Source organism: Callorhinus ursinus, unplaced genomic scaffold, assembly GCF_003265705.2.
Source record: "Callorhinus ursinus isolate GAN/ISIS: 27379988/994484 unplaced genomic scaffold, GSC_fseal_2.0 scaffold69, whole genome shotgun sequence".
NCBI lineage: Eukaryota > Metazoa > Chordata > Mammalia > Carnivora > Otariidae > Callorhinus > Callorhinus ursinus.
The window spans coordinates 1,503,347-1,529,243 of record NW_027397131.1 but is presented as its reverse complement, the minus strand read 5'-3'; the positions used below and the strand labels follow the sequence as shown (position 1 = coordinate 1,529,243).

At 35.5% G+C, this 25,897-nt stretch overlaps 1 protein-coding gene across 7 annotated transcripts in view; it reads right to left on the bottom strand.

The window, feature by feature from the left end:
* Positions 1 to 25,897, bottom strand: part of JMJD1C (jumonji domain containing 1C) — a 270,901-nt gene that overhangs the window by 19,735 nt on the left and 225,269 nt on the right. For 6 of the 7 annotated variants that reach the window (XM_073886201.1, XM_073886202.1, XM_073886203.1 and 3 more), the window contains 13 exons: positions 24,505 to 24,629; positions 23,360 to 23,503; positions 23,067 to 23,259; positions 21,258 to 22,945; positions 16,860 to 17,032; positions 14,173 to 16,382; positions 9,618 to 9,819; positions 6,953 to 7,167; positions 5,857 to 6,009; positions 2,203 to 2,292; positions 1,592 to 1,719; positions 1,184 to 1,397; positions 450 to 664 (listed from right to left, as the gene is read on the bottom strand). In XM_073886201.1, coding sequence (XP_073742302.1) covers positions 450 to 664; positions 1,184 to 1,397; positions 1,592 to 1,719; positions 2,203 to 2,292; positions 5,857 to 6,009; positions 6,953 to 7,167; positions 9,618 to 9,819; positions 14,173 to 16,382; positions 16,860 to 17,032; positions 21,258 to 22,945; positions 23,067 to 23,259; positions 23,360 to 23,503; positions 24,505 to 24,629 — 5,750 coding nt within the window. Of the gene's footprint in view, positions 1 to 449; positions 665 to 1,183; positions 1,398 to 1,591; positions 1,720 to 2,202; positions 2,293 to 5,856; positions 6,010 to 6,952; positions 7,168 to 9,617; positions 9,820 to 14,172; positions 16,383 to 16,859; positions 17,033 to 21,257; positions 22,946 to 23,066; positions 23,260 to 23,355; positions 23,504 to 24,504; positions 24,630 to 25,897 lie in introns of all 7 variants that reach the window. The other variant, XM_025850167.2, reaches the window with a different exon arrangement.

Here is a 25,897-nt window from a genome sequence, read left to right as displayed (position 1 = left end):
TTGTATTATTTTAGGACTAGCGCAGAGGAGATAGATGGGTGGAATCTCCCATATACTTTTAAAGATCACTAAAAATTTGTGCCTACCTATATAATTATTGTTTTTTAATTTTCTTCTGGTGCATAATTAAAACAAAAACTGATTACTAAATATTTTTAGTAACAAAACATTAACGATGTGATTTATTTCCCTTACAAGATATGCTGTTTTCAAATTCTGAAAGAGTCTCTTAGGGCTCTTCTGGCATTAAATGCCCCTCCCCCAACCTTTTTCACCTGGGGGAAAAAACCCAAATCTCCAGCTTTTAAGCTATGAGATTTATAATGCAGTTGGGAGCATGCCTAGTAATAAGTGTATTTTATTTCATTTGCATCTATTTCTTGTGTGGTTCACAGCCAAATCTAAATTTAAGGTCCATAAGAAAACCAAAAATCTGGCATCTTACTCACTGGGGTTCCCATTGAATACACTGGGGCAAAGGCAATGCCAGCATCTGTAGAACCCACACGGAGCTTGCCAGCAGTTGTGGTCAGCAAATCTCGTAAAGTTGAGCCCTGTTCATTATTCTGGGACACAGGAGGTGATGTTCTGCTATTTGGAGAATCAGGGTTGTCTTGTTCTCTCTCTTCTTTAATTTGCTTTTCAAGGGCAAATTCTTTGTTTTCTGAAATACAACATTTACAAAATTCAAATAAAATTAAGCATGCTGCTAAAGTACAGAAAAAACTGGGACCCTACATTTGATAGTGAGAGGTAGAATGTGTAGCGCTAGTGATTTATTCACCTGAACACACACCAGAGGATGGGTTAGATCCTTCAAAATGGAGTCAAACAGTTTGAATATGAAAAGGCCTTCCTCAATATCTTACACATGTAGCTGAGTTTGCACCTGTCACAAATGAAAAATGCTACAGCTAAGACAGGGAGAAAGTATAGTTTAAATTACAAATCTACTGCCCTGGTGGCTTTAATGATATGCTCATCCACAAATGATTCTCTAACTAATTTTGATACAATCATAGGGAGGTGAGTTCCTAACAACAGAAAACAAACGTTTTCCTGAATCTAAACCATTCATAATGCAAGCAAAAGACAAATGTAAATTGTAATAAGTGAATATTACACATTAATGTACGTCGTTGGTTATATTATGGTCCTCTATTATATACTTAATTATATTCACCTTTTTTTTCCTCTCTGGACTTCTGTTCTGCAAGATCTGCTAACCAGTGCAGTGGTGACTGGGATTCTGGAGGAGTTAACTTGCTGTCTGTGCTTACGTCACTCCCTGGGCTGCTGTTGCCATTACTCTCAGACTTCTGAGGGTTATTTTGCTGCTGAGACTCAGGCATGCACAGAGAAATTTTATTACTGTGATTAAGAACATTCTGTAAAACCTGTAAGGGTAGAACAATTAAACTTTTAAAATACTACTTTTTCAATTATTCAGAGTTAAAAGTAGTAGTTATATTTATACAGTAACATAGAAAACATAAGTTTACAAAACACAAGTCCGAAATTGGATTTCAAATATCAAAGCTGATTAATTTAACCATGCATTTCATTTGAATAATTAGAAAGTTGTACTCACTTGAGACACACCATTCATTGCAGGAAAATTTCCAACTTGTATATTCTGTTTGTTAGTACAATGACAATGGGATTTAATACCATATTTTTCTCTAAGAGTGTGCATCGCATCTAGAAGATCTGTCAAAACTACAAAAAATAATAGTGGTTAATAAAAGGATTGCCCCTAGTTGTTAAGATCATAAAATTTTTCCAGTTTTTCTTGTGCAGGTTTTCTTGTGTCCTTTCACAAATTCTTCCCATTTTTTTTTCATCTCTTTTATCAGGTTTGATCATTCAGCCAAGTTCATGTTCTCTATTCTTTTCTCTCTTACCTCTACTATTAAAAGTTCAGTATGCTCAAAAAGTGGAGAGTATCATAAATCTAATAAGCATTTTCATTACACTCTAGTTTTCCCCCTCTAAAATGGTTTCTCTGGCTTTCTTCATCACTGGGGCTGGGTTTACCTTGCTAGCTTTATTACATAGAAGATTCTAAGAACTGAACAAAAACAATTCAAGATTAGAAAAACCTTACCTCTCCATTCCATTATACCCCTACATACTCCTAAATAATCTAGAGCAAGCAAGAGTTATTACACTACTAAGTGAATAATTTGCATTTATACTTACCAGAACCGGGTATAATTTGAGTTGGCATTAAATGTTTGTGATCATGAGGCTGTCCCTTCACACACTTCATCCAAGCATACAGTTCTTTATCTGTATGATTACAACATAATTATATTTATTATGTCATGGTTTTATAATTATAGAATTGGTGGTTTGTATAAAAAGAGCTTAACAGGGGCGCCTGGGTGGCTCAGTCATTGGGCAACTGCCTTCGGCTCAGGTCATGATCCCAGGGACCTGGGATCGAGCCCCACATCGGGCTGTGGAGCCTGCTTCTCCCTCTCCCACTCCCCCTGTTTGTGTTCCCTCTCTCTCTGTGTCTCTGTCAAATAAATACAAAAAAGCTTTTTTTTAAGATTTTTTGTATTTATTTGACAGAGAGAGAAAGCACAAGCAGGGGGAGCGGCAGGCAGAGGGAGAAGCAGCATTCCTCCCCCCCCCCGGCCCCCACTGAGCAGAGAGCCTGAAGCACGGTTCAATCCTAAGACCCTGAGACCATAACCTGAGCCAAAGGCAGACGCTTAATCAACTGAGCCACCCAGGTGTCCCGAGCTTCACAATTATATAAAATGTATAAAAAGGCTTCAAATGTTTGGTTTTTTAAAAATAAGACAGTTCCATCATTCTGAGAACTTTATAAAAACAAGGTACAAAATTGATATGTTATTTAGCCTTTTCTAAAATTACCATTATTTATTGTCATTAATGTATCTGTTACCTCTATCTTCCTTATTTGATTTTAGCTTCTCTGTCGCTCATCTCCTTTTATCTCTTCACTATTTTCTGTGCCCAACAGGGCTGTCGCCTGATCTTAGTACATCAGAAACTGACACAAATTTGAGGCTACTGCTCTTTTCCTTTTATGCTTTAAAGACATGTAGAGGAACTGCCACGGGATGTCAAAAAGCTGCTATTTTATACAAAATATTTGTTATTAGTGCCTTCAAACAAAGCTCCATACCTGGAGTTGTAAACATATTAAGGCATAGCATGAGGCAAATAATATAGAGGAAAAATATTCAATTATCTTGATCTCAAGGAAATCTTTTTCTATAAATTTGATGACACAGATAGATAGCTACTTATGTTGTAGCTGTTAATAGATGCAATAAATATCAGAAAGCTCATTTTATTTAGCATAAAAAATCTACAACTATTATTTCATGAAAAGCTGCAGACTAAATAAAATTCAAATCCAGTCTAAAGTGTCTAAAACTGTTTTTTTTAAAAAGCTTTCCAACTAGGGGTGCCTGGGTGGCTCAGTCAGTTAAGAGTTGGCCTTCGGCTCAGGTCATGATCCCAGAGTCCTGGGATCCAGTCCTGCATCTGGCTCCCTGCTCAACATGGGAGTCTGCTTCTCCCTCTCCCAATGCCCCTCCCCCTGCTTGTGCTCTCTCATTCTCTCAAATAAATAAAATCTTAAAAAAAAAAAACAAAAACCAACTTTCCCCTCCAGAGCCTACCCAGTAACCTGTAAATGTTTTCTAACTGCTTATATTTTAGACACTTATGCTAATTACCACTATATAAAACAACCTATAAATATGATTTTTACAATATTTAACAGTGAAATAGATATATAGATAACAGAATACAACTTAAGGCATATAGGTTATACTAAAAAAAAGATACAGTGACTGACAGACTATGCTTTTGAAGTTAATAATACTATGAATATCAATAGCAACATAACTATTTAGGTTTATTATACATACCTTATCTTATTCAAAAAGTGCTACACACTTATATATATGTATACAATATAGCAAAATGTAATAAATTAATTTTTTAATTAGGCAAAGGGAAAACAAAAGTAATATGGAGCCAGGAAAAAGGAATATAAAATGCACGTGATGAAGAGTGCAGCTAATCCTATTAACAAAAAATATCCAAATATATTTTTATAATTTTGAAGATAGTAAATGCCTAAAATGCATTCCTTTCCTTAAAAAAATATTTATGTATTTATTTTACGGGGGGGAAGGGGAAGCGTGCATGCACGCATGTACACTGGAGCGACAGAGGGAGAGAAAGTTCCAAGCTCATTCTGCAGACTGCAGAGGCCAAGTGGGGCTGGATCTCACAACCCATGAGATCACAACCTGAGCCGAAACCAAGAGTTGGACACTTAACTGACTGCACCACCCAGGAGCCCCTAGAATGCATTCCTTACTACAGTTTCACATTTTACTCATATTTCCTATCCTTTGCATATCTCAGAAACACACGGCCATGATGTTTGGAAATATGTCCCACTATAGGGGTCTTTTTGGTTAAGTGCTCAGTGTCTAATAAAAACAGAAAGGCTTTTGTAACCTTACCAGTGGAAAAGATACTGATGGCTAACTCATGGTTTATCTATCTGATATACAATTCTGAAAAAGAGTTACCTGAATATGAAAATGACATGCATCATTTTTAGACATTAAACAGTTTCTATCACTAAACATGATTTTACTTCTAATACTTCCACAATTTGAATCCTCTCATTTCATGATGACTTTATCCCAAACAAATTGCTGAAAGATTCCAGGTTACCAGTATTAGGAAGCTACTTCCAAATTTGCCTTGGATAAACTTTTTCTAAAAACACTTTTAGCATGAGAAAAGGTGAATTTAGTTACTTCCTTTTTACATTTTATATTATCTCCAACTGTACTAACATGCAGAACACCTGTTTTTGTGCCTTTTTTATCTAGAAATTAGAAATAACAGCTTCAGAGACTATTTTCATATGTAATAAAGACTTCATTCTCAAAGAACTAGGGGATAAATGATACTGATGGAGGCATACTCCTGAACATTTTGATTTGAACTTTATGGTCTTAAGGACAGAGAACAAACTGATGGCTGATGGAGGGAGGAGGGTAGGGGATGGGCTAGATGGGTAATGGGTATTAAGGAGGGCCCTTGTTGTGATGATCACTGGGTGTTTTATGTAAGTGATGAACCACTGAATTCTACTCAGGAAACCAATACTGGTTATACAGTTAACTATGTTAACTAGCATTCAAATAAAAATTTGAAGGAAAAAAAAAGAATTTTATGGACCAATTATTTAGAAAAATCAGTTCACATGAGAAAGTACTCAGTTGTGACTCATGTGCATGACCAAGTAATTAACAGGTTCTAGAATGGACTTCGGGCTCCTAAAACTGGAATCTGAAAGTAGCAAAGCCTATCCTAAATTGGGCTACATTAAAGAACTACCTGCTTGAGGGGTGCCTGGGTGGCTCATTCAGTTTAAATGTCTGACGCTTGATTTCGTTTCAGGATCATGGGATGGAGCCCCATGTCAGGCTCCACACTCAGCAGGGAGTCCACTTGAGGCTTCTCCCTCTGCCCCTACCCCCATCCCGCTCATTCTTTCTCTCTGAAATAAATAAATCTTAAAAACAACAACAACACAACTACCTGCTTGAAATGAGAGGGTGGATCTTTCTAATGAGGATAAAAGGATGTAGAGGCAGTTTTTATTCTAGAAAATCTGGCCATTAATAAACTTCACAAAACTTCTTTAATGTAATATATTCAAAATAAAGGAAAGTCGGGGAAAAATAAAAAACCCTCACACACATACCATTTTCCAGATGAGTGATCCTAAAGAGAATGAACATTATAAAAATTTCAATTTATATAGAGTTATAAACCAACCTCTAGAACTCTTCCTTTCCTTTGCCTTGTAACAATCTAAGCAGACCACAAATCCACATTTTTGGCAGACCCAATGAATGTTAAACAATGTTGCTTCACATGCATCACACATTTCCCGCACTCCTCTCACTGCTCTTTTCCAGGCAATTTTGGCTGAAATACAGAGAAATAAAAATTTAAAGGCAAACATGCTCTTTTCCACACAATTTTTGCTGAAATACACAAAAACAAAAATTTAAAGGCAAACCAAGAACTTCAAAGGATGTATTAACTAAAGATCAACAGATTTCTTGAATTAGTAATTCTCTTCAGAAGATTTACATCTAATGGAGTTTTTCAACCTTAGCACTTTTAAGATTTTTGACTGAATAATTCTCTGTTGTGAGGGACTATTCTGTGCAATGTAGAATTATTTAGGGGCATCTGTGACCTCCACCCATTAGATGCTAATACTCTATCACCTCCCCCCAACCTTGCAGTTATACAACCAAAATTGTCTCCAGTCATTGTTAAACATCCCTTGAGGGACAAAACCACTGATTTAAGAGAAAGGGAGAAAAAGAAGCTAACATAAGCTAACATTTAGAGTACTTAATGTTAGGTGCTTTACATATGTAAACATAATTAACTACTTTCTAAACAAAGCTATGAAATAGTTATTCCATTTTACAGTCATACAGTTAAAAGCAAGGAGTAAAGCTGAGATTCAAATACGAATCCATCTAACTCTAAAGACTGTGATGAACCACAGCAGATTAAAAACTTAAATAATTGGTATGGACTATGTCTTTCTCAGGCAAAGGCTGAAATTTCCCCATTTCACTTCTGAAATATCCCTATGACACTAACTATATGTCATAATGGTAGAAACTGCATAATGTTATTGTGATTTCATGAACTGATAATCCATTCATTACAACCTCAGTTGGAAAATATGTTACCTTAAGTACATATAGGTGCATCTGTATGTAAAAGTGTCATCAAAATTAAATATCAAGGAGACCAGATAAAATTTAGGGACTTAATCCCATTAAGTATACTTGAAAGATAAATTCTTAAAATGAAATGTGTACATTTGTATATTTAACTTCCTTACCATCCTTTTTCACCCAGGACAAAGCTGTTTTTTCCGATGTTACTAACTGACAGAACTTATCACCTATGATATCCAAGATGTATTTTGAAGTTTCTACATCTAGTTCATCATCATCATAATTTTCATGTGTCCATAAGCTCATAGCTTCATCATCATATTGGTCAGGAGAAGAAAAACCATCTATTCTAACCACTCCATTTTTACTAAATGACAATCTGAAATATTAAAACATAAAAGGATTAGATACCTAGACAGAAGTCCAGTTTTATAAAGTTGTAAATTTATAATTAATTTATATTTTTATATTATGAACATATATGTTAAAAAATAAGAAAATAGGTTAGTCCTTCAAAAACACACATACTTTAATTATTAATTAAATTTAACAAATTTAAATGACTCCCATAGTGTTACACAAATGGCAATGATAAGCAGCACCAATTTTAGGTTATTTCAAGAAATAAGATTTTTTCAATCAAATGAAAACTATAATCCAAGTGTTTGATGAGGACAAGAGTTAAAATGCTGGCCAAATGCTGCCTAGAGTAATGCTGTTATTTTACACATAACCTAAATCAAGAACCTCTTTAAGTGGAAAATGCCCTAAATTGAGGTGCCTGGGTGGCTCAGTTGGTTTAGCGTCTGACTCTTGATTTCGGCTCACATCATGATCTCAGGGTCCTGAGATCAAACCCCGCGTTGGGTTCTTGCTGGGCGAGGAGCCTGCTTAAGATTCGTTCTCCCTATGCTTCTTCCTCTGTACCCCCCCTCCGTCTAAATAAATAAATACATACATATATAAATGGAAAGAAACTGCCCTAAATCACCTCAAGACTTTCACTGGGAGGATTAAAAAAAAATGCCAAGTACATTGTTTTCATTAATTAAAATGACTATTTATGACTTAGAGGAACAAGGATGAAATTCTCAAAAGTTTATTAGGAACCCAATTACATGTGCTTAGTTCCTCTCAGCTTCTGACATCCAATTCATGTAACTACTCAATTCAGAAAATTTTAGGGTAAATGGAAGGCAAAATTGCCATTCTTTTCTTTGTTGGCGGTTATTTTCCAGTTATCCTAGTACTTACCCTTTTTACTCTCAATCAGGGGATATCGGCAGTTCATTACAATTCATTCTCTATTTTTCCAATGGATACCAAGAACATTTCCTTTTACCACCCCCTTTTCTTATACTTTTATTACCTAAACCATTCCTTCTTTTTTTCAAACCAGATTTCTCCCTTTGTTATAGTCAATCATCTTACTTCAGCTTTGTGCTATTATCTCTATCTGAACATTTCTTTCCTTCAAACCTGCTTCCCCCCCCCTTTTTTCTTGAAAAAGGGATGGGGGAGGGGCAGAGAAGGAGAGAGAGAATCTTAAGCAGACTCCACACCCAGCAGAGAGCTGACATGGAGCTCCATCTCACAACTGGAGATCATGATCTGAGCTGAAATCAAGAGTCAGACACTTATGACTGAGCCACCCAGGCACTCCAACCAACAACTTTCCTTTTGATTTCTTTTTCATCTTTTCTGCAATTCCATGTGTACAAGCTTTTACAACTATTCTTTAAGGTTGTCTGTCCTTTGGGGATTATTGGTTAAAAAGCCCCTGAAGTAAAAATAAGAAACAGAACCTGTTCTGTTCCTACCAATAAATTTCTTGGGGTCTCTACTGGGCCACCAGCATAGGTGTATTTACCAGAGCAAAGTGTCTCCTAAATCTCTTAGGAAGATGATGGTGATGATTAGGAAAATAAGAAGCTAACATTAATAAAATCATTCATATGTGCTTGGTACTAAACTAAGGACTTTGTGTACTTTATCTCATTTAATCATGAAATCTCTCTACGGTAGGTACCACTATCATTAGTATGCATATGAGACAGGCTTAGCTGTAATAAAGTCATACAGGAACCAAGAGAAAGAGCTAAAACTCAGGAATGAATGATTCTACAACCTGAGACATTAACTATTAGTCTCTACTGGCTGGGTCAGCCAGCTATTCTTTTTGTTGAACTCTTACAAGTCTATATATGATTTTAGTATTGAAGAATTATTTAGTAATGTTAATATTACAGTAGTATGTAGGATAATAACAACTACAAGTTGCTTTTATACTTACTACAAAACTTGTGAAATGTGACATGACATGGTACTGACATCCTTTTTCTCATAAGTCATATTTTTATAGCTACATGTATAACAAAAGTATGGGTAGTCCATTGTAATGCAATGACTTTAGTTTAATGCCTAGATTGTTTACCTAGATTTATAGACTATTGGTGATTTCTAGCTAATATACAGATATAAATGCCACACTGTTTTGGTCAAAGTATATAAACTTTTAAAAAATTCTTAAACAAATTGCTGTTTACTATTATTTTCTAGAAAAAATAATAACATTTCTCATTAAGGATGAGTAAATCTCTCAGAAGAGAAAGGCCATATTAACACAAGTAACTATGAATTATGAATTTAGTCCCATAGTTAGCTATTATTAAATTTACCACAAAAAAAGTTTAATACTCTTTTATAATGTTTCAGAAATAGGGAAGCTCAAAGGACTTATTTCCACCTCTGTAAGGAACCCTCAGAATGGTAGTATAATTTCCAATATCCAATAAACATACTTTTCCCCAATTATGTATTTTCACTTACCGTCTAAAGTAGTAAAACCTACAAAACACTGGTGAATGAGTTGGTTCTTCTCCTTTTTTACTCCGAATAAGTCTACATTCCCGGCACTTTTGCAAATTAGGCCCTATCTCACAGCAGGAGTCATCCTGTAAAAAGGATTCCCCCGTTTGCTTCAGCTTCTTGACTTTACGCCAATCTTTTAATACTGAACGAGGGATGCCAGCTGTAAAACCAGTAGGAAATTATAAGCAAGATTACAACTTTTAAAAAAGTACATACACTCCTTGAGATAAAATTCAAGACAAGTACACAACTGTCACAATATATTAAGACTGTAAAAAAAAACCAAAGACATTATAGGTCCTCATTAATAACAGAAAGCCCACAGCAGCATTTCTATTTACTCACTTTCTATTAATCAAATGAACTCCTATGTCAGTACACTGGAAACACAGAGCTGAGTAAATCTTCCAGCTGATTGAAATCTTTATATATTAAATATTCATATTTGTAATAATAGCAAACACAGGAATCATTCATTTTCTATGTGAATCTATAGCTAAAAATTTGGAATTTGGTGTTATGTAGGAGAAAGTTCTTTCAAGATCCACCCGAAGAACTGAATACCAAAAGTTAATACTTTTAGAAACTACAGGTTAATTCAAACATACTGGTATTGTTTTGAAATATTTAATCTGATTCTCCAAGGTAAGTGTGTCTCACTAAGACAAGTTAAGTGGTCATTTTATAATACCAGCATTTGAGAGAAGAGGGGTAAGCTATTTCTCTTAGTATCTTTCCTTCAGGATGATGCCCTCCATTTGGTTCAATTTACTGTATGGAACAGTACTTTTTTAGAAAATAAAATGGTTTGAAGAAAACAAAAAAGCCAGTATTAACTTGACTTTTTGATGGTAGAAAGAAAAGCATCAGAGAAGTCTGAAGAAAAAAAACCCTCAAATGACTAACATTTGAAGAAAAGAAATTATTTACTTATACTCTACACATCATTGCTCCATCATGTTTATTAACTTGAACTTAGTTATTGTAATAACACTGGCTCAAGTAATCACTCATCTACAGAGCAGATTAAAAAATTAAAGCATGTTTATTTAAAAACAACCTATGTTGGGACAAGCAAATATCAAACTCTTAAAAGTATACTTACAATGTATCTGTATGTCAGGTATGAGATTTACATAATTTGCTATTTCTATCATGTTAAAAGATATTTCCTACCCTGTGTTTTCTAATCACTCAGATGTGGTGGAGAAGAGGCAGTACAACTATTCTCCTGAGACTATATACTTTTTGAAGAAACATGGAGCAAACCTCTAAGAGCTCCCACTATCACTTACCTGCTGATAGTGTAAGTAGTACAATGACAGCAAGATAACGTATCTTAACATAGGAAGTACTGTGTTTAAGCTCCAGGATGGCCCATTTAAAATCTGCTTCCAGTTATTAAGAACTTTTAGGATTGCTGCCTGGTTCTTTACAATGACATGTTTCCCCCTCTTCTATTTCTAACTTAGGGCAAGCCATTTGGCTTAATCCACTAAAGAAAGACATATTAAGTGCACACAAACCACTTATGGAATAAAATGTTTCCAGAAGCCTTGTATAAAGGGTTTATTATCTCCTCCATTGCATATAAGACAGATTTCCCCTATAGAAGTATAAAAAATTCAGAGCTTTTAGAAGTCAGAATGAACAACAAAAATGGTACACACCACCATAAATTTTTACTTGGCATACTTCCTTCCAATCATTTACTTTTTTATTTATTACACTTAGAATAAACTCAATCTAAACTCAATAAATTCTATCTATTTTGACTAGAAAACAACTATTAACCAGTACGCTTTTACATTCCAGGTAGTGGAACAGTTCAAAGAGTATGGATAGCCATACCACTGTGAACCATTTAAACAGTATTATAATAAAGAACCAGACATTTCAAAGCAAATCTCAATTCTGTAACACAAAACAGACACTTAGAGCTGTTTTTAAATTTAAATGAATGTATAAATTACAAAGACTTGGCCCAGGTCATATAGACAGTTTTTGATATTATAATTTTTGCTCCTAAATTAGGCCACACATGACGGTAACTAACTCCTTTTATTAATATTACTATAATAGTATTTGTATAATAAAATATTAATTTATCTTTCAATTCTATATATCTAATTTACTGGCAACATCTAAAATCTAAACTTTGAGAATAAGATATTTAGTCAACAAAAAATACCTAGTATTTCTCTTACCATCAGAATATTTTCAACCTTAGTTCTCAATTTATTAGCAAATCCCCAAACAGCTGCTCTAGCCAACAGAAAACTAGGGAGGAAGAAAACAGGAAACAAATACATGCTAACCTTTAATCTCTGATATGCTATCACCTATAAAAATATTTTTTGAGATATAGAAATTAACTGATTATAGTAAAAGCACTGTTTTTGTTTATCACAGGACTTAGAATAGGCAATTACAGTTTATAAAATAATGTAAGAATTTAGTCACAGAAAAACAGCCAACTTTTAATTATCGTTATGAAAAGACAGCAGATATGAAGACATTCCAAAACAGCAGATAAAATCTATTGTACCTGGCTTTAGAATGTACTAAGAAATACAAGTTTCTTTACAGCATTATTTGTATATAATTAATACATGTATTACAGTGTATGTAATCACATTATATTCTGTAAGTATAGACTTAACTTACTCTTTTTGACTGACTTATGAGCAAGGACAACCCCAACGACCATTAAAAAAATAAAGGTCATATTTAATCCACGAGATAGATAATCCACTCAAAGTTTGGAAGCTAGATTCATAAACTCCCAACTTAGAGAACTTTTCTAGATAGCAGAACAAAGCCTAGACAACTCTGGCCATAATTAACAGATGACAATTAACAGTCACTTATTATTTGGACTTGGGACTAGATGGGGCTTAGAATACCCTCTCTGAGGTTAACTGTTAGCTACCGCGGGGGGGGGGGGGGGAGAGATTTAACTAGGTGTCACAACTTGAAGGGAAAGTACTGATTTCAGTCTTTGTCTTCAAACTCTTACTTGGGAACATGTACATTTGGTCTCAAAATGAAATAGAATATGTACTTCATTAAGAGTTAATTTTATAAATTTAACTTCACATGAGCTTTCTAAGTGTTAAAAGCTGGAAGATTCCTATCTCCATTCTCTGTAAATTTAACTCAAGTATTTGTATACCCAACACCAAAGGAAATGTTATGTGAAACAGAAAAGAAAACAATTACTGACCACACTAAGCCTCTTAAGAATTCACTGGGGAAGTAGAACCCACAAGAAAGAAAAAAACAACACTGTACACAATCCAATACTCAAATAAATGGCATGTATCCAGTATTCTCTGATGTCAATCTCCCTCTCTTTCTTCTGACTATATTTGCATTTCAGTCTGTCAGCCTCTCTGTCTCTAGTTGAGCTTGTTTTCCTTCCGTCTTTCACTTTCTGACTGTCCTTTTCTATGATTTCATCCTCCTGTTTTTCTCTCCTTCACTTTGCCTCTGGTTTCCACACAGGCATGTGGAAAAACCTCATTCAGTGAAAAGGCCTAAATAAGAGCCTTCAAGCATCCAAATGCTTGTGAAAGTACTTCTTGAACGTCCACATTGTAATATTTCATATATTGTATGTGGATGAATACACAGGTATAAACTATTAAGTGCTTTCTGCATTGTGCAACATACCTAAAAAGAAATAAGCAGACTTAGAAAAACTACTTCTAGAGTAAAAACATAGAAACACTTTATATAGTGAATACTACTGGCAAGTATCACTTATTTTGCCCTGCTGAGGCCACAAATGAAATGTAAATATAATCAGTTTTGAAACTTTTACTTATGAAAATTCTTCTTGAACACAGAAATGAGCATACAAAACCATAATCCCTTGCTTTTATTTAACTTTTACCCATTGTTAAGAACTTCCCAAGTAGTAATATCAGTTAAATAGAAGGTAATCTCAATAAGCCTTCCATTTTGTTACCAGATGAGAGAAGGGTGAGAAATAGGCCACAAACACACTAATTGAAGCAATTTTCTTCTAAAAATGTGACTATGAGAAATAGGCCACATTCATACTAATTGAAGCAATTTTCTTCTAAAAAAGTGACTTAAAGGAAGTACACGTGAATAGGATTTCTTTTACAACTACATCATGGTAAAGGCAAATACCTAATCATTAGAAATCCTCTTTTGGTGTGATAGCTTTAACTGCATTTTAACAGTTCTTAGAAATGGTCAAAATTTTGAGTAACTACTAAATAACACATTGGCTTTTTGTCAATGTGAATGCTAAGTAAACCATGTATCTACAAGTCTATTAAAAATGGAGAGATAGGTCTTCTCTCATTTCCTTTTACGGGTACATGGGAAATGCAGAAATGAGGTCAACGAGCACATACAATAGACTAGGGCATGCAAACAAAGTCAAAAGATGCCTGTTAGCTCATTAATCTTTTGAGAAAGACACCATTATTTCAAGTACAGCCCATTTTACGTGAGATAAAAAAAGTAATTAACTTACCACTATTACTGTTGCTCTGCAATTTCAATTTACTTTTTTCTTTGGCACTCCTGCTGAGAACCCCATTGGGTTTTAAATCATCTTCTATTTCACCTTTTCTCTTCTGCAAATCATTCTGCTTCTTTTTGTAAGTTGGCTTAGGTTGCCTCTTAGTCCTTTGCTCTGACTTGCTTTCACTTTCATCTGAGTCTCCACTTTCAGAGCCAGATTCGTAAGTTCTTTTGGCTTTTCTCCTACTGACTTTATCATCTTTTACATATTTATCAACTATGATCTTACTATCGACACTATTTTGTATATCATTAGATGTAGAGGCTATTAAATTGACAGAACATGGCTTAATAATTTCTGATACAGAATTCCCTGAATTTTCCATTTTATTAGTATTTTTATCTTCCTCTGAGTGTCTAGTAAGCCAGGCCTTTTTCAGCTTAGTATGGTAGTTAGGTTGAGTTGTCTGGGATGCTTGCCCATTTCCTACAGAGTTTGCTTTGTTTATTGTACTACAGACTACAGTGCTATCCAAGAGAGGGGAGGTTGAAGATGTCTGGTTTTTCACAGCATTAGGCTCAGTCTCACTGACATTACTACTTTTATATTGAGCTGCAGCCAATGCTGCCTTGTGCTTTTTTAAATGGATAAAATCAGTTGTGCCTGAGAACCCAGAGCTGGGCTGAGCAGCACTTCCTGTCTGACTACTGGCTGGTGTAACTGGAGCTGCGGTGCTGACCCTGCATTCTTGTATATGAGCCACTGAATGACTGACGCTTTTTGAAGAGGTACATTCTAAGGATTTAGAGGCCAAAATGGTATTTGATAAAGAGTAAATTATTTCTGAACCACCCCAGCTGGAAACACTAGTGGTAGTGGCAGCAGATGTGAATACATCCGTTTTGGTATTACATATTGTATTTGCAGCAGACATGACTGAACTGGGAACACTGCCCTGGGAGACAGCCTGGACATTTTTTTCAGATTTTATGTGAGCACTGTCTGAATTCACACTTGGCAGAATGATTCTTCCAGTCTCTCCAGCTTCTGCTGGTTTGAAGCAATCTGTTTGATTTGCCCCAGTTGAAGATCTTTCACTAACTCGATCTTTGGAAGCTAACTGCATTGCTGGCATGCTCTCAAGTTTTGTACTAGATGGTGGACGTACAATGACAGATGCCATAGCAGCCTGTGACTTTCCACTGCTTTTCTCCACATGCCATTCAGCTTTCTCTTTGCTGAGGTTATTATTAGATTTCCACATTTCCGACAAACTTTGTTCAGAAGAATTCTTAAAATTTGCCTGAGAGTCTTTTGGCTCTGGAATTAGAGTTGGAGGCTTTTGTGATTCTTGAATTTTCCCACCAGCATTTACAGGCATGACCGGGGTTAAAGTTGGAGGGGAAAGACTACTATAGTTGCTTTCCTTTCTTTCCAGGCTGTGGTGGATTGGTGGATGAAATACTGGTGCCCTATGTAAAGCAGGCATGCTCCGGAGTGCATTTGTAGAAGAAACTGTCAAATGGGTAGGACTCCTACAATCATTTCTGAAAGTTGTTACTGAGTGAGAAGCAATTTGATGGGGAAGATGTTCTGGTATCTTACCTGCTAAACCTTCACTTTCTGGTTGGTGTTTAATTAAAGGTGGAGGCTTTGAAAGAGATGATATAAATGAAGTCAGAGTTTGAGGATTAGCTGCTGCTCCAACAGAATTACTCTGTTTTTCAGTGTAAATATTTGAAACCTCTTTGGATGGATATGACCTGGGTGGTTCGTTGACCACACTATTAGACAGTGTAGTGAAATAGTTACTTTGGGGCAAACTCTGAGACACCGAGTGCTTCATTTTATAAAGATCTGATACTGAGCATTCTACATCTTTGTCTTGTTTGATGATGACATGGCTTTTAGGGCTAGAAGATGACAATGGTACTCTGGAATAATTATCCCTCTCACCCTCAAGTCCCTTGATTTTAGTTGTGAAGGGAGCAACATCAATACTTTCTTGAAGGATTCGACGGTGTTCCTCCTTATATTTGTGTAATCTCTCTCCAGTCTCCTGGGGTTGTCTCTGTAATTGATTCAGTACAGGATCCACAAAATGTCTATGCAATAGACCATCTTTTCCAGTCTGTGACCTATTTAGATCCAGGTCATTCTTTGCTGATGTGGATGCAACAGAACGTAATGGTTCAATAAAAGCTTTCCTCTCCAATTCTCTGTAAAGAAAATACACATAAAGGTTTCTATAACAACTTTTTCTTGCACGATATGAAGATAGCATCTATGCAATATTATGAAAGTAAAACACAACTTTGCATTTACTTTTTTTATAAAACCTTTTAATTTTATTTATTTCAGAGTGAGAGAGCACAAGTGGGGGGGCGGGAATGGCAGAGGCAGAGGGAGAAGCAGACTCCCCACCAAGCAGGGAGCCCGATGTGGGACTTGATCCCAGGACCCTGGGATCATGACCCGAGCCAAAGGCAGCCGCTTAACCGACTGAGCCACCCAGGCGCCCACTTTGCATTTACTTTAATACTCCTGAGTAAATCAGAAGATATATCAAAATGGAAAGAACAGAACTTATTCAAAGCCTACTTTTAAGATGTTTATTAACTTAAAATTACCTGTTTAGAAAGTGAATTAAGAAAAACTATAAAAGACACGGTATTTTTAAGCATTAGTGAACTTACTCTTTATGGTGATCTATTAAACTTTTTGTCAATGGTGGACTGGAATGTGCTGTAATTTTAAGAGACCGATGAGGCTCTGCACTGGAAGGTCTGACAGGAATGTGACTAAGTAATCCAATACCATCTGCTGAGGTCACAGGGGTGGGTTGATGTAACCAAGGACTGGGAGAATTCTATTTAACAAAATATATATATATATATATATATCAGACTTCAGTTACTAGAAAAAGCTAAACACAATATCATAGCAGGACTATAATGCATATTTACAAAGCATGTGACTTTTTCTAAATGCATCTTATGAAAAGTACTCAGACAAATAAATAACTAACATAATTATATGGATTTTTCCATATGATGGAGAAAATCAATCAGCATCAAAATAGTAATTTCCAAAAATTTGCTATTTATTTTACTGACTGTAGATCTTGAAATCACTGCCTTTAACTTATAAATGTACAGAAAACCTAGTTGGTTGTTTTTCTTAAAGATTTTATTTATTCATCTGAAACACAGAGATAGAGAAAGAGAGCATGAGCAGGGGGAGAGGGAGAGGGAGAAAAAGGCTCCCCGCTGAGCCAGGAGCCCAATGTGTGACTCAATCCCAGGACCCTGGGATCATGACCCGAGCCGAAGGCAGACACTTAACCATCTGAGCCACCCAGACGCCCCAGAAAGCCTAGTTCATCAGATTTCCGGTCATTCTAATACCAAAAGTATATTGCTAATACAAAAACCAGAATTTGTTATTCTTAAAGTATATGCAACCAAAAACAGAGATATCAAGTTCATTTGCCAATTTTTGTTGTCAAAAATCAACAACTTCTTCCAATGTAACAATTTACTTAGAATAGACAGAAGATTATATTTTCAAAGCCCACTTGTACACCACATTTAACTATAAGCTATAAAACACTGTTGGACCTTTAAACTTAGGAGGTGTGGAAGTGCAACAAAATTAATTTTTTCTATATCCATATGCTGCCTTTCTCATTCTGAATATTTGGTGACATTGATCTCTATGTTGATATTTAAAACTCTCTAATTACATGCTTAAGGATGGTTTCCATACTATGACACAGTGACATTTTTTCAGAACATACTTTGTGGAGTTATACATTGAGGCAATATTGAGAAAATATAATCCCCTTTGGTTTTAACAAAGGGTAAATTTTACATCTCAAAGTGATAATGCAAAAGCAATATATCACACCAAAAACATGCTGCTGTAAAGCTGCTTAGATTAAAAATATATATTATAAAGCACAAATCTCACATTAGAGAAAAAAATATATATATATTTTTTGCACATTTTTATGCACATGCATAAGGATCATTCAAATATTTTTTTTAAAGATTTTTATTTATTTGACAGAGACACAGTGAGAGAGGGAACACAAGCAGGGGGAGTGGGAGAGGGAGAAGCAGGCTTCCCGTGGAGCAGGGAGCCCAATGCGGGGCTCAATCCCAGGACCCTGGAATCATGACCTGAGCCGAAGGCAGACGCTTAACAACTGAGCCACCCAGGTGCCCCTCAGATATGTTTAAAAGGCCTCAGTTCTACATGATCCAGAAGTATTAAGTTGCAATCAATTACGGTAATGATAAATTTCTGACTGTAAGATATCATTAAAAAGTATTTCCTATTTTTTTCTTTACTTCTCACAATATTAGGGTTAAGAGATCTTCATTTTTGCTCAAAATGTTAAATATACTCCTTTATAATTTTACATAACAAATGAAAATTTCACATGCTTGTTTTTAGTTTAATAAGTTTATGACCAGTTAATAAAACATTTTATGCCCTTATATACACGGAGGCTAGAATGAGAGTTACTGAGAGAAATTCCTACCCAAGCCAGTTCTAAGTTACTTAGATTGGTTTTTCAGGGTTGGGAAATTATGGAAGAAGACTCAAAACTATTTGCCAGCTCATGTATTCTTCTAGCCTGTCTTTGTCCAGTATCAGTTGCACCTAACATTCATGACACGAGAGTGAAGGGTCAGAGTAAAAATGTGGGCGTATTAGGCACTAGGGTCACCAGACCTGCTTTCAATAATGGCAAGGAGGATATTGTAGTAATTAGTGACTCTTCATTGACATCAACTACATAATGTTCCAGTAAGATTCCACCTACCACAAGTTCAACAGCACCATCAAGAATGGACATGGGAAGCTTATCGATCAGGATCAATGTAAGCACAATTCTTCTAGAATTGAAATCCTGCCAGCATTGAATATGGGGACGCTAGTGCAGAATAAATTGTGCAGTTTATTGGTGACTGTGTTAAAGAAGGCCAAAGCTCATATAGTAGTGGAACCTAAAAGAGCTGATACTTATTATGGGGTTAAACCATACAAAATATCATTCAAAACTGTCTATCTTGCACCACTAACCACTTGATGCCCCTTACCACCAAGGGCAACAATCACAACTTGGGAATCAGGGAAGGACTCATTACTATAATCTATTGTCATCGCTGCTACCCAGAATATAACAATTCCTCTGACAAACTTTTGGCATGAGGAACACCACCCTTGCATCTATTACCAAGGCTCTACATAAGCAGTATTATCTCTGAAGTGAGAAGCTCACTAGCATTACCTTCCAAATCGTCACCCCCAACATATTTACCGTACATCTTGCCCAAATGAGAAGGTCAAAAATACACAAGTTCATTGGAGCACTATCCATAATAGTCCAGGGGTGAAAGCAACCCAAAGTCCATTGACAAATGTATAAAGAAAATGTGATACATGCATATAATGAACATCAAAGATATTATGCTACATGAAAGAAGCCACAAAAGGACAAATACTGTATGATTCCTTCAAATGAATTATCTATCACAAAGTAGAAAGGTGGTTGGCCAAGAAATGGGGGAAAAAAGGAAAGGGAATTAGTGTTTAATGGGTATAAAGTTTCAGTTTTGCAAGATGAAAATGTTCTAGAGATCTGTTGCACAACAATGTGAATGAATATACTTAACACTACTAAACTGCACACTTAAAAATGATTAGGATGGTAAATTTAATGTTAATTGCTTTTTACCACAATAAAAATAAATAAATAGTGTTTAAAAAAAGATTCTGGGGGGATACTTGAAGAGCAATCTGGGCTGCACCAACAAGTAAGTTGTGTCCTAGAGTTTATGACAGATTCTCACTATTTTTGATTATGGGGGTGGTAATGCCCTCAAAAATCATTTCTTTTCTCTCTTTTTTTTTTAAAGATTTTATTTATTTGTCAGAGAGAGAGAGAGAACGACTATGAGCAGGGAGAGGGGAAGAGGGAGAAGAAGGCTCTGCACTGAGCAAAGAGCCTGATGTGGGACTCGATCCCAGGATCCTAGGATCATGACCTGAGCAGAAGGCAGACGCTTAACCAACTGAGCCACCCAGATATCTTTTTTTTTTTTTTTAAGATTTTATTTATTTACTTGAGAAAGAGAGAGGAAGAGTGAGCATGAGTTGGGGACAGAGGCAGAGGGAGAGGGAGAAACAGACTCCCCACTGGGCAGGGAGCCCAAGGTGGGGCCCCATCCCAGGACCATGGGATCATGACCTGAGCCAAAGGCAGATGCTTACCTGACTGAGCCACCCAGGCGCTCCTCAACAATCATTTCTTAGTATGAAAATAAATTTGGCTAGAGAAACCACATTAGCTCATAAAGGAGTAAGAGCTCTCTATACCACCACCTTCTGCAACATTCCTCATATTTGATGTTGGCAGGATCTCAGCCCTAACTTTACTCCCAAATACCAGAAGTCTCCAACCTAGGTACCCTTACAAGAACAAGGGCCTCAGAGAGTCATAGCTTGTAACATACCATCAATATATCTAACTGGTGAATATAACAATCTATCTTAAAAATAATTTGATGATGGGGAGCCTGGGTGGCTCAAAGTGTCCAACTCTATTTCGGCTCAGGTCATGATCTTGGGGTTGTGAGATCAAGCCCTGCACTGGGCTCTGTGCTGCGCATGGAGCCTACTTAAGATTTTCTCTCCCCCTCTTCCCACCCACTTTAAAAAAACAATAAGATCATGATATATATCAGAAGCCTTATAATTTTATATAAATTTTAATCTACAAATTTCATTTCTAGGAATTTAGCTGAGCAAAATAATTACAGATAGGTACCATAATTAGTTATGAAGAGATTCTTCATAACAGATATGTCATAAGCAATCTAAGAAGCTTTACTTTAAATTGGCTTTTTAAAACAAATAGGCTTTTCTGAGATTTCAGCTTCTATGGTTCCAAAGTTACAAAGTATCAAAAGTTTCACCGTAATTGGAAAAATAAGTGTTTGAAAAATTCTAACACATTTTATTATAATAAAATGTGATTAATAAGAATATATTGATATGTGGCAAACCACAGTGTAACTTACCCTCCTTAATGAAGATTCAGCATTAACTGCATTTTCTGGGTGAACCCACTTTGAAGAAGGTAGACCAAGTCCTGAGTATGCATGTGTTCCATTAGGATATTGCCAAATAATTGGATAAAGTCCAAGCTGATTATATGAAGCAGAAGGATGGGCTTGTCCGAGAAGATGAGGTGACTGGTGCTGTAACAACTGTTGCTGTTGCTGGTGTGCTAACGCTAAGTGGCTCAAGCTGCTGGCATGAGCAGTCTCTAGTCGTGGGTGGCCACCAAGTAGGGAGGCAGTAGGCACTCCAGGTAACACGGCAGGAAGTAAATGAGGGTGATGAACAGAATGGTGTGGACCACTAGTCAGAGGGTGTGTGTTAATGGTAGGTAATGGAGTCTGACTGGATGATCCAGCAAGTAAGTGGGGTGCGGGAGTTAAGGCTGGGTGATGGGTACCTGGATTTAAACAGGTTCTATGGGATGAAGAATGAAGAGGAAAGGGATGCTGGTTTAAGAAAGGTGAAATGTGATTAGCTCCTGTTTCTGACCCAACAAGTGCAGGATCTCTGTAAACTGTGAAATGCTCATTTTTATCAATAATAAGCGGGCTCTTTGTAGCTTCCAATGTACTGCCTCGAGTAGGAACTGAATGAAAACTGCATCTTGATAACTCATGCTCGATCTTATTTGCTAGTCTTCTCTCACCAGCAGCTTGGTTGTTCACATAAGTGGCCTTAGACTTTACAGAATCAGGAGAATGGGTAATTTTGGGTTTAATAACTTCAGGTGAGGGATTCGATTTTGTCTTGTGAGCATCTACTGAAGTATTAAGTTTAGATTTTACTGTCTCTGGGGGTGGGCTTCGCTTATGCAGCTTATCTTCCGTGACAGAAACTGCACTTAGAGAAGACATGTAAGAGACATACTGATTTTTCTCTTTTTCCATATTCAGGTGATCTTTTCCTGAGGAAGCACTTCTAACATTTGATTGGGTTAAATCTACTTTAACTACATCACTGACCCAGCTCTGATCAGAATCTTGTTTTGCTGTTTCCAAGTATTTTGCATTTGCAATAGAATGTTTTGAATCACTAACATTAGGATCCATTTTCTGAAGTGTCTGAAGGCCAAAGGTACTTGAGTTTTCCTGAGCCACCTTTTCTGAATTAGTGTCATTCGTAATATCAATAACACATTTTGGTGTGGGTGGTCTGGATACAAACTTCTCCTTTGGTAATAATTCCACTGTATGTGTTTTTTCCATACTGCATTCCTTAAGAAGTAAATCATTATTAGGATTATGATCAGAAAGTGTGGCCTGCTCTGATGAATGAATAATCATTTTTTCTTGAAGCTGAGAGTCAACAGACTTCTGCTCTGCTTCTTCATGTTTTTTATCTTCCTGTATTTGATCCCAGGGAGGCTGGCTCTCTATTATTAGTGTCTCTTCTCCTACCTTCTCGTTATTCTGGGATTTTCCTTCTTCTCCATTAATCTTTGAAGTGTTTTTATTTTTCCACTCATTCTCTGGCTTCTGCTCTGAGGAATTATTTATCATTCTCTTATTTGAATTTTCTGAGTCACTGCTCTCAGAAAAGTCTGAAACATTGTCGGTTCGTAGTCTTTTCATATTTAGTTTCTTTTCATCCTCCTCAGGTTTCCTTCTTTTATTCATCAACTGTTTGTTTTTCCCTTTAGGATTTTCTGTAAAATTTTAAAAAAGGAACAGTTTTACTTTTCATAATTAAAATATCAAATAAGTACATCTTATATGTATTTTTGTTTTATTTATTCTCATTCCCTTAAAAAGAAAAATGAGTCCTACCTCCTCGTGCTATATAATCATACTTTTCCTCCTTCATCTTCTCTTCATCTGGTATACTGCTATCTGAGCCCTTCCTCTTACTTGGACGAATATTTCTTTGTTGCTGTTGCTGGTGTGTATTCTGTTTTGGTACAGCAGCTTGGGAGTTCATTGCTGGTCTGGGACTGTTTGCTTGGGCACGTGTATAATGACCCTAAAAAAATAACCAGTTTAACAATGATTATTTACTACCTGATCCTAAGTAATCTGAGGAAAAACATTTTATAATAATATATCACTAACAACATACATACGTGAACAGCGTTGCTATTTTGACTGGCACGAGACCTTCGCCGTGATGTAATGCCAATATTTTCACCTTTTAACAAAGAGTGAACAACATCATCTAGAAAGGTCATTTGAACCATAGAAGGATCGACATTCTGTGGTTCTAGTACCTAATCCATGACACAAAACAAGAACAAAAATTAAATCCAATCAGTTAGTCAATATAACATTAAGTATAAAAGTAAGGATAAGAATTAATCAGGAGTATAATACCAACTCATAAAATGTATTTTAAAAATAAGTAATTTCCAAAAACCAGCTGTAAAATAAAACTAAGAAAGTACAGTTTAAGACGAAGAAAATGACAAAAACTAGGTAAATGGACACAACTAATAAGAATTTTAAAAAGACAGGTTAAAGAAGCAACTCCTTCAAAAACGAAAGGCAATTCTAAGTTTCATTGAGAAGTGAAAGTTTGTCACTGTTTTAGGAAAGAAACTAAATACAACTAAACAATATAATTTATTCAGCATTTTGGCTAAAATTCTAACCCAAAGCATTTGGATTGTTTCTAACGGGGCATTCCTTCATACACCCTCCACAATCCACTCAATTTGGAAGGTATAATTTTTTTTTTTTTTTTTTTGGTAAATAAACCGCAGCTTTGAAAGACTTAAATAACAGACATTCAGACTGTTCTTTAAAACTTCATATGAAATTTGTGTCCTTAATACTCACCATAAAGTTTAAAGGAGCATACCAACTATGAAACTTGATTTGATAAGACCTATGGTGGTGTGCTTTAGTTTTCATTAGTGAAAAGCAATCATTTGGGAAATATTTTTATTACTGGAGACAGAAAAACGAGATTTTAAGAAAGAAAATTTTAGGTGACCTAAGGATTAAAAAAGAGGCTAATCAACTAGAGTTTGATGCTTCTATTTCAGGGACTTATTTAATCATTGTTGAAATTTGTTATCATTAATCTCCCTATGACCTAAAGTGACCTCTAATTAGCATCAGATACATTTAAACTTATTAGGAGTGTATGACTACAAAAAATACCTAGAGATGAAAATTATTTAGTGTCAACCTGTTGAACCATTTTTTGGAAGGCATGGAATATCTGAATTATTAATATCTCTCCAAAAATATTAGTTGGACTATTTACCTGATCATTCATAACGATCATGGTGCGAGTGAAGAGATCATGATGAGTAATTATGCCAGTAAACCACTGGGTGGCAGAGTCTTGTCTATATACTCTCACTCTGTATCCATTTAATGAATAAGGACCTTAAAAAAACACACACACACAAGAAATAGGGGTATCTTAAATGGAGACATTTTCATTGAAGGACTACCTTTTAGGAGAAACATGAGCTTTGTGATATATAAGTAATATCCTATTCAAGTATCGGTTTTCAAAAAAATGTATTAGAAGTGATATACACATACTTTAGAGCCAGATCATTGTGAAGTTATCATTGAACACACTCTACTACACATATATTTCCTAACTCAATAGAAATAAAGTACTTTAAGTCAGAAAGAATGTTTCTGGGATCCTGAGTTAAGTATAAAATGTAAAGTTAGAGTAGTCTAGAAAGTCATAAGGTTACAAAGCTACTTAAAGGGTTTGGGGTACACAGAGGACTACTACTTGGCTGAAATGGAAAGGTAATTGGGAACTCAATACCTGAGTTTTCTAAGTTGCCGAAACTCTACCATAATAACCATAAATTGTAATTCTTCTGTGAGAGCTAGAAAAAGCTGCCACAGTCTTACAACATATAGAAACTGTTAAGTGAATTATAAAACACGGCACTAAAATGCTTTTTAAATAAAATAGTGTCTTGTACTTTTGGATTAAACTCACTTTTTAAAGGGAAGGATTAAATAATAAAAGATATGTACCTGCATATATTTAAATATGCCTATCAAAAGTCACTCCACAGAAGAGAATAATGGGAGAAAAAAATTTCTTCAATTCAGGTACTAAAAATGATATCAAATATTTAAAAGTTTAACAAGAACTGTGAGGAGTGGGGCAGAAACTGGTACACCTTGATGATAGTATTATATATGAACAATTTACAAAGTGCTTTCAACATGTGCTAGTGCTTATTTAATCTTCTTCAATTCATATTATTTTCCCTTTTATAAAAATAAGTGAGGTTGATAGGTTAAATAAAATTTTAAGTGAAAGAGCTAGGAATGAATTTATTTTTCTGATTCCTAGGCTGATGCTTTCTTTGACAGTTATAAGGCATTTAACATACCAATTAATGGTTTAATATTTATTTGCCAGTTTCAAAAAAAAAATCTCTGCCAGTATCAGCCTAAAATAAGTCAATTAACAAATGTATAGGAAATATTCCATTTGACCTATAAATTAAATATATTCAGAGCCATGATAACTAATTATACAAACTCTAGTCTTTTCTAACTATGGAAGAATAAGACTCTAAAAATGTAATATAGCAAAACCCCAAACATGACCAATTTTCAATTTCCACTAGCATAGTTTTCAATTCTTAACTGTCTTATTCCTACCACAAAAC